At 40.0% G+C, this 10181-nt stretch overlaps 1 protein-coding gene across 1 annotated transcript; it reads right to left on the bottom strand.

Annotated features, from left to right (window-relative positions):
- Positions 1-6595: 6595 nt before the first annotated feature.
- Positions 6596-8210, bottom strand: LOC127529789 (ubiquitin-conjugating enzyme E2 K-like). The gene has a single exon (XM_051934625.1). The coding sequence runs from the start codon at positions 7739-7741 to the stop codon at positions 7139-7141; it is 603 nt and encodes a 200-aa protein (XP_051790585.1). The 5' UTR covers positions 7742-8210; the 3' UTR covers positions 6596-7138.
- Between the last annotated feature and the right edge of the window lie 1971 nt (positions 8211-10181).

The following is a 10181-nucleotide window of genomic DNA, read 5'->3' as shown; positions in this document are numbered from 1 at the left end:
TAACTCTCCCACTTTTGTTGTACGTCTGATTGTATCATTTTATTATTCTGTCCTTTTTTTGTAATTCCACACATCCACCTCAATATTCTAATTTCTGCTACATCTACCTTCTTCTCTTGTGCTCCCTGTTTACTGCCCATATCTGAGCTCCATACATCATTGCTGGTCTTACCACTGTCTGAATCCTGATCATCATTAATCCTCATTTATTCTGTCTTCCTTCTTTTTACCTTTTAGTTCTATTCTTACAAATCCTTTCTCCCTTCTTTCAATGTCCTCTCTTCTGGTGCTACACAACACAATGTCCTCCGCAAAAAGCCTGCACCAGGGGGACTGGCATTTTATCCCATGTGTCAACATATCCATTATTAGATCAAAGAGGTAAGGACTTCAGGAACATCCCTGGTACAGATCTATGTGGGATCTCGTCTCTTACCTCAACACTGCTTTTAACTGGAGTTCTCGCTCCCTCATAGATATCCTGGACAGTCCTCGCATACTTCTCTGGTCCTCCTTTCTCTCTCATGCACCTCCAGACCTCTTGGCATGGCACTCTTATCGTAGACTTTTTCCAAACCAGCAAACATATGAAGAACTGTTTTTCTCAATACTGCTATTGCAATGCAAATTCTACAAAGTTTTCCCAAATTTTAATTGTGTGTGACCTCAGCTTTATTCTACTACAGTTTCCACAATCTTAACTTTCTCCCTCCTCTTTATAAATGGATACACTCACACTGTTCCTCCAGTCCTCTGGTATTTGCTCCTGTTCATAGATCTTCTGCATTAGATCCCACAACATGTCTACTCCCTCTTCTCCTAAACTCTTCTATTCTTCCACTGGTATTTCATATGGTCCCGTTGCCTTTGCATTCTTCAACTCTCCTGTAAAATAAATGTAATCTGAATCATGGTCATCATTTCACAGAATCTGGTTAAAGGAGTCTCCTAACAGACTGTGGAAGTGACACTGAACTACTGTATATTGGTAAGAAAATTCATGAAAACCCTTTGGAAATCACCATTTTTATGTATTTAAAAAAAATATGGTCAGATCTTCAACAAACACAATCTGATTTAGCTAATAACTAGGGGGCGCTATGCACCAGCCACTTCGCGTCTCTGCCTCTCGCGTTTCGAAGAAGGGGGCTGAACACACGCTATGGAGATGCGGTTGCTCCTCCGAAACCCCCTCTTAAACGGTGGTACAATGGGAAACAAATAGTTTATTTACCTCCTCTATGCTTGATTAGTTGGCTTGCTGCCGCTTGTGCCGTGCTGTGTGATCTGCATGTCGTGCAACGCTTCGAATATTTAAAAGCCTGTACAGTAGCTGTCCTCCTTGTCTCGTGGGACGTTAGTGTCTCCGAGAAAATCATGTCTCGACCCAAGATTCTTTTATTATAATAGAGAGATGTACAAATTATTGTGCTCTTGTACAGTACATGCTAAATACATTATTGAAATATTCAGTGTAGGTAGGGAAAAGTCTGCGAACCCCTAGGTTGATGACTTCAACAACAGCCAGTTCACAAGACTGGAGTCCAATCAATAAAGCAAGATGGGAGGTATGGTTTAGAGATACTTTGACCAATAAAAATAAGACTCAAACATTTTCCGTTTGGTATTGACAATAAAGAATCTACTGACGTGAACATGCCTTGCACAAACTCAAATCTGAGAAGAACTATAGTCAGGAATTGTTGGTTTGCATAAAGCTAAAAAGGGTAACAAAGTAATTTTAAAGGTTTTAGATAGCCATCAAATTGTGTATAAATGGAGATGATTTAGCACTGTGGCTGCCCTCACAAGAAGAGGCTCCCACCTATGTGAATTTACCCTTGGATTAATAGATGGATACTTTATCTAATCCTGCCGACTATACCAAATTCTATCTAAATTGATTGAAAGAGAACAGCACAGAATGCTCAGTGAGGTAAACCCTAGAGCACCAGCTAAAGCCTTGAAGGATTTACTAGAACAGGTGAACATCTCTGTTCACAAGTCTACCATAAATGAAAAAAAATTACTTGGACAGGCATGGCATCCTTGGCAGGACATCAAGAAAGCTGCTGCTCTCCAAAGAAAAAAATAATGCATGCCTGATTTGCCAAAGTCCATCGTAACACTCTGCACTGTCATGCAGAAAACATTTTGTGGACTGATGAAACTAAGGATCGTTTTTTTTTTTTTTTTTTAGGAGTGGCCCACTCAAAGCACACGACTTCAGTAGAGCTGTTTACACCAGACCTACCAAGAATATGGCTGAGCTGAAACAGTTCTGTAAAGAGGAACGGCCCAGAGATCTTCCTGTACATTATACAGGTCCGATCTGCTGCTCCCAGAAGTGCTTGCTTTGAGGATTGACCACTTATTAATTCCAAGGGCTGACTTACTTTTTCTATATCAGATTGTAAATGTTTGATGGGTGTGTTCAATAAGAACATAAAAGATTATAATCGTGTGTGTTGTTAACTTTAAGATATTGTGTTTGTCTATACCCCCGATTTAGATGATCAGGTAATATGTAATGACCATTTTATACAGAAACCCAGCTCATTCCAAAGAGTTCACATAATTATTCTTGTCACTGTAATAACTGACGATCCAAGGGAAACCACCTTCGATTACCCTCAAATCTATATTACAAATATGCCAGGACTAAAGAAAGATTTCTATACTTATTATATTTTTAGTCATTCCGGTGTACATTTCAGAGGGGTTTGTTGTTTGTCATAATACAGGGCTATTCAAAATGAAACAGCAGTCAGTCATTTTCCAACCTGCTATATCCTAACACAGGGTCACGGGGGTCTGCTGGAGCCAATCCCAGCGAACACAGGGCACAAGGCAGGAACAAATCCCAGGCAGGGTGCCAGCCCACTGCAGGGCACACACATCACGCACTAGGGACAATTTAGGATCGCCAATGCACCTAACCTACATGTCTTTGGACTGTGGGAGGAAACCCGCGCAGACACAGGGAGAACATGCAAACTCCACGCAGGGAGGACCCAGGAAGCAAACCCAGGTCTCCTTACTGCAAGGCAGACTGCGTCACCATGCTGCCCATGAAAGAGCAGATTTAAAGTATTTATTTCAAACCAACTGTATAAGACAGACACACATTCCACAAATCACTGGATAAAGGAAAGTTCAAAGTTAAAAAATTCACCTTCAAGAAGATTCTAATGACTTCATTTTCATGCAAGATGGTGCCCCACCTCATTCCCACTTGGAGGTCCAGTGTTATCTGAACAACACCATTCCAGGACACTGGATTAGAAGAGGTGGACAACAAGATCTTGCTCATCGTCTTTGGCCTTCCCAGGTCTCCAGACCTTAGCAATTGCGATTTTTATCTATGGGGGTACATTAAAGAAACAGAGTGTTTGTTCCACCTATGCCCACTAATCTTCAAGATTTGCGACATCGAATTGAGGAAGCCGTGAATTCTGTAACTTGGGGACCTGTGGACTCGTATGTGGCAAGAAATAGTCTACCGTTTTGATGTTTGTCGCGCTACACATGGTGCTCATGTTGAGTGCATGCAATATCGTGGACCACAGGACCAAACTTTGAGCTTTCCTCTATCCAGTGATTTGCGGAATGGGTTTGTCTTATACAGTTGGTTTGAAATACATTTTTGAAATGTGCTCTTTCATTTTGAATAGCCCTGTGTGATAATATTTATCTTTTCAACTTCTGTAAAGAGCTAAATTTCTCCCTTGGTGCAAATTTTTTGTGTAAATATGTTTTATCTAACTGCCTTACCTCAACCTTTCTTATTTCTGTTTGTCTGTTTTATTTCATTCTGTCTGTTACCTGTTATTGGATGTAACTGAGAAGGCACATTTCATGTTTTCTTGTGTAAACATGACTAAATAAAGAAACCTAAACCTAAAATAATGTTTTTTTTTTTTATCTATGAGGCTGTCCCCTGGGTAAAGGTATATAAATAATACAATAATATTTATCATAATAATCTAATAGTACTATTAAATTATATGTAGAAATACTGGCCATAAAACCACTTGACATATCAATTAGATTCAAATATTTAAAATGCTAACATTCAGTTTCAATGATACCATCTAAAGATTTTATTTTTGTATATAGAAAAATCACAGATTTTCATGTACATTTCAGATGGTAATATTCTTGGGTACCTGCTTATGGGTAGTCCAGGTCGAGTGTAGACAAGTCAGACTTTGTCACAACTGTAAATTCTGGACCACTTCATCAGCATGCATCACCTCACGGTGTTTCTTGTCTTTGGTAAGAGTCCTGGTTTCTGGGGGTTTCTGTCAGATTCCTTTCATCATTAAATTACTGAACTGCAAGGTGGCGGGCCAAACACAACAGTCCAATAATTAAGCAGACAAAAGCAACAGTGACTAAAAATACTGGACGCATTGGCTCATTTATTTTAAAAAAATCAGATAATAGAGGGTGCATTTACTCATTTCATTTTAAAATTTAAGATTTTGTTTTAGAATAACCATGTGTGTCTAATGCAGCCATATATCTATAGGAAAATGCTGATTGGTGGTTGTGGTGGTTAAGGATTTGGACTTCAAACCCTGAGCTTGTGGGTTCAAATCCTTCTACTGACACTGTGTGACCTGCGCATGCTCCGAATGCAAAAAATGAAAGAAGCGAAACCAGTTCTATTCCAGATATTATACGTGTTTCCCTGGGAAAAGGCAGGCAGGGTGGTGCAGTGGTTTTGGACTTCAAACCTTGAGGTTGTGGGTTCAGATCCTACCACTGACACTGTGTGACCCTGGGCAAGTCACTTCACCCACCTGTGCTCCAAACGGAAAGAACAAATGTCACCAGTTGTATCTAAAAAGTCACTTTGGATAAAAGTGTCACCCAAATCTAAATATAAAGACATCCACCAAATAAGATGCCTAAATTTGCTTTGGTGGAAAAAAACAGCTCCTTGTACGATCAGTCCTGTAATAAAATTATCCTAGAAAACCTTTTTGTAAATCAAACCCCAATGTTCCTAAATTCCTTTGTTATCGCTGATGAAACAGAGAATCACAAAAATTGAGTGTTCGCAGGAGCAGACAAGTGCTGCAGTAAATCAAATGGATTAACATTTTTAAATTACACGCCTGGCACAATATGTGTTATTTGACACGAGGATAGCAGGAAAAGTGAAAGCTCAGCGCTGTGCAACGTCCAAAATAAATTTCACAGCAGGAGTGTCTATTTGCAATGCAATTGTCAAAAGTGGAAAAACGATCACTAAATAAATTTGGGGTCTTGTTCAAAAAGTGGACGCCAAAAGCACCTACTATACAAACCCTAAACTTAAGGTTTGTGGGAGTAAGGCCAGGGTCCCTAATCTTAAAATTTTGATTAGGTGCCTAATCTTAAAGTTGAACCGTACTCTAAACTGATGGCGTCCGCTTTTTAAACAATAAATCTGAACAGTAACACTATTCAAAAATAATAATAATAATAATAATAATCTGATGACGGGATTGCCAAAACCAAATAAAATGTTAAAGTGGCACCTAAGGGGAAAAAAAAGAAGCTAACTTAATATTAGGAGTGAAAAAAATCACGTGGACCCAATAAAACTTGCAGGTCAGCTGTCATCATTTCCTAAACATCAGCGCTATTTATTTTAATCAATAATCTGTAAAAATATGAAAACCAGAACCTCCTTAAATTTAAACGAGGTCAGTGTGTTCAGACTTGTTTTGATTTGTCTTTTACGGTGCGTCTGTCAGGTGGTCTGCCTTTTCTTCCCGTATGATTGTCTGTCCTTTGAGTAATATAATAGACTGTCAGTCCATTATTTATTTATCATAGTGGTTTGTATTTACTATAGCATTAGTGAACGGTTATGTTCCCGTACATGTATAAAATGAAAAAAAACAAACATTATCATTATTCTAAAAATTTGGAGACACAAAGTATCACATGCACAGCCGTCATCTGGTCTGATTTACTAGTCTGATACTCCCATTACTGTACCAATATCCAGTTGTCCATCTTTTTTGATTATTTATCATTATCCTTCCTAAACTGTAATAGGTTTTCTCTCCCTGTGGTTATTTTGTCAGTCAGTCTGCACTTTCTAAATTAGGCTCCAAAGGGGCTGCAGGTTTTTGTTTCAGCCGCCTTCTCCGTTAGTAAACTGCTGCTAATTGAACAGATTGCCTTTAGTTATCTTTGATTAAGGTCTCTTATTTTTATTTATTTCTTTTTTTTTTTTTGGAATAATATCTAAACAGAAATGAAATGCAAAGTGAGCCAACACATGGTCAGCTAAAATGGGCAAACTCAAAATGCAACCATGATTTCTTAATTAAAAAGCTGGTTCTTGTTGCTAGTCAAACCAGTTATTTAATTCCATGGCTTGTTGGTGCTCATATTCTGCCAGATCAGACATTTTCTTATCTTTTATTTTCTGACTGCACCATCTTAAAGATCCGAAGACCAAAACAGAAGTTCACCTGAGAAACGCACAGATACAAATCTAAGCAGGTTGGCCCGCTTTGCATACCATTATTGTTTGAATTCTGATTAAGGAAAAACGAACAATTAAGAGTTTGGAGTCTTAAAAGGTAAGTCAGTTAAAATTAGTGTAATAAAGTATTCATTTCATTATCAATAGTAATTGGCGAATAATTAACAGGGTGGAAGGAATGAAAATCTGCAGCCTGTGCAGCCCTCCACGACCGGAGCTGGACACCCCTCTCCTCTCCTTTACATTCTAAGCTAACGGCAGTCTCAGATGACGCAAGACAAGCGGGGTTCGTCTTGCAGGTTCAGCCCAGTCAATATGCTGTCTTGCCGTTTCTTTCGAATTTTGATAACCAATTCTCTGTTGCTCACAGAGCCAAATCGATTGTTCTAAAAGGTACTACATTAATGGATCTCCACCGCAACAAAATATTTTCCAACTGCCCGTAAGAAAAACTGAGTCGAACTTTGAGTCCTGCCCGTTAATGCTTTATAGAAGACACCCAGCGCTCACTTCTCAACCGATCGTTTTTACAACAGCACATTTTTTCATATTCGGAAAGACAACAATATTAAATGGGAACAGGACAGCATTTCTAAGGAACCAAAAAAGTGTGGTGCTTGTTGTCCAGTCAAAACGGGTCGCTCCTCAGTTCATTAGAAGCAGCTCGGTGGCCGATTCCACATCCCAGGACTTGGACGAGAGGGCAGCGATGACGGCGTTTCTTTCGAAGCCCATCCCGCAGAGCTTTTCGATGTCCTTGGTGTACTTGGGACTCGACGGGGGTGCACCGGCATACACGTGTGCCCAGAGGCGGGCCGTCTGCTTGAACATCTCCGGGTCCTGCTTCAGCTGATTTGCCACCACCGCATCCTGTGGGTCGTCCGGTTCCGCAGCCGCCAGCAGCGCTTGCAACGATAGCAACACCGTCCGGAGGGTCATGGCGGCTGCCCACTGATCCTTGAGAATATCCAAGCAAATTGCGCCGGTCACCGAGCTGATATTGGGATGCCAAATTTTAGTAATAAACCGAACTTTTGGAGGACTGAACGGATACGGCTCGGGGATTTTGATTTCCAACTGGTACCTCCCTCCTTCGTATGGCGTGTCCGGAGGTCCTGCGATTTCTCCTCTCAGTTCGGTGAAATTTCCGTCCACGAGGTCGACCTTGATTTGGTTTCGGCTTATCTCCTCGCTCTTGAGGACTTCTTTAAATTCACGTTTGATGCGTTGCACTGCTATATTGGCCATTCTGGTCACTCCGACTCCTTTCCGAAAGCTCCGCAGGGGATTCAAAAGCTCAATGTAACAGAAGCAAGGCTGTGCAAACTCCTCGGCTCACAATAACAGATTCACCACTCGGTGGCGGCTTCAAACCTCGCTGTCCGCTTGGGACATTTGAGGAGATTCGCATTCACCTAACGGTCATTCAGAAGAGCAGCAGACATTAGACAGCCGCTGTATTGTTACGCTTTGTTCTTCTATCATCTTTCATGTTGCTATACCCATAATGCCGAGGTGTACATTTGCATAATTTACCATATAGAAATTCCCAGACTCTTCCTCTCATCGCTCCGTGCAGGTCTGTTCTCCAAATGCTCAAAGTAATCGCGTTATTTGGGTCAACGCGCCGCGTGATTGGCGGAAGAAGAAAAGCGACGCACTGCGCCATTCATTTACGACGGGAATTCGGGCGTCTTGTATCAAGCGCACCAGAATTTTCATCTGGCTCTTTTTTTTTTAATTATCAGTTCGAGATTATGCAATTTTCCCCGATATCTGCTGCTTTTCCCCTACGGTCGCAGCAGTTCTCCTCCCAACTCAACACCATGCCCGCACGTGTCTGGATTTAAATAAAGAGAGAAAGCGAGAGGCGAAAGACACTATATAAGATATAGATACGTGGATGTGAAAGGCACTGTAGGAAATATAGATGTGACCGGCGCTATATAAAAGATGGATGGATGTCAACGGTACTATATAACTCTTCTGTACCCCGTTTACATCTTTCTAAGAGATAGATGTGAAAAGGCACTATATAAGAGAGAGATACAGTCTACAACATACAGGTTTATAGAGAGACGTTAAAGGAATTATATAACATATGGGTGTGAAAAGGCACAGTGTGGCGTAGTCTTTAAAACTTTCGATTTCAAACCCTTATGTGCCCTCCTTCACCTGCCTGTGCTCCAGCTGGAACGAACGAAAGAAAATTAACAATTATATCTCGAATGCTGCAAATCGCCTTGGATAAAAGGTGACAGGCATGTAATCAATAACAAGATATGAAAAAAAAGATTTTAAAACATGATCTAAAAAGATGGATAGATGTGTTTTGGTTCGCACGGGAATATTTCTACTTGCATTCATTTTAATTCTGGATCAGCGCACTAACTACTGTACAGATTTCAGCTTAAGTGCGGCAGCTTCTGAAGCACAAGTCTCTTCATTGGCTGTGGCGTTAATCTTCGTCACGTGACCTATAGGTGGGCCTGATCAAACGCGCACTTGTACATAAAAGGTCTGAACCGGGAATTGTCGCCTGTCCAGTCATTTAAATAAAGATTTCAACCCAATTTCCGGACTACTTTTTCCAGTTGTGTTTTGTTTACACAAACAGTATTAATAATAGGGAACTACAACACTTTTATCTTATAAAAAACTGACAATTGTGTTTATTGCATTAAGGTTTTGACCCCCTTTCAAGCCGCCATCATAATGAAAAACTATGTTATTGTGCATATAGTGAATGAACCGCCGTAGAAGCGTATTAGCCAGGTGTAGTTTGTATTCACATTCAGTCAAGACCTAGCTACCTTAGGTGAAGCTGTAAATGTCGTTCTCCAAGCACACATTTACATGGATATACAGCCTCTACATTTTGGGGACATTGTTATACGTTTATTGCAGTTCATGGAATAGAAAAGTTAGGGGTCTTCCTTGTTTCGATTGCATCAAAGTTGGAAGGGCCTCCGCCGTAGTGGCAGAGCCAGGCCTACTGTCAGTTCAGTTTGTATGGTGCTCTTCACTGTTGAAAGGCTCACGGCTATAATATACAAACGTCTGAATCGTCGTGTAACTGCAACAAACATGAACGCACTGTATTCCTTTTACTGAGTAAAACAGAAATAACGAAACCCCTTTTTCGCTGAACCTGTGTAAAATGTCAATGAGAAGGATTCTGTATTAGTAAGTGGGTAATGTTTACTTGTTTTGTTTTTTTATTAATTATGCTACCGATGGCACTAAAACCTATTGTCAACTGTGTTTATTGTGATGAGTACATACTTATATACACTCTTCATGACTTTAGTTCTGATAATATAGTTACTTTGAGTCATTTAAGATTGGTTTTATAAGCATCATTTTATAAAAGCATTAAGGAACAAGGTGATCTCCAAGCCAAGAAGGTACGTATACACAACTTACTTTCTTCGTTTTTCAAGCTCATATTTAGGTTGGATTTGATCTATGGAGTATCATATTCAAACCTTTTTCACTATTACCTAACATGAAATTCAACTAGTGTGCCTACATATAATTAATCTCATTAGCATACCAGTAAAGCATTCCATATCTTGTGTCTATATATTTTTAATCAATACCTGGTTTAAAAGTATACTTAAATAAGCTTAATGGACGTACCTTCCTCCTTCCTGAAGCCTAGTGAGAATCAAATTTGATTTTACTC

The sequence above is a fragment of the Erpetoichthys calabaricus genome, chromosome 12, assembly GCF_900747795.2.
Source record: "Erpetoichthys calabaricus chromosome 12, fErpCal1.3, whole genome shotgun sequence".
Lineage (NCBI taxonomy): Eukaryota > Metazoa > Chordata > Cladistia > Polypteriformes > Polypteridae > Erpetoichthys > Erpetoichthys calabaricus.
This window is presented reverse-complemented; position numbering and strand designations above follow the sequence as displayed.

Coding starts and splice junctions, on each gene's coding strand:
- LOC127529789 (XM_051934625.1), bottom strand. CDS start 7,741: ATGGCCAATATAGCAGTGCAACGCATCAAACGTGAATTTAAAGAAGTC.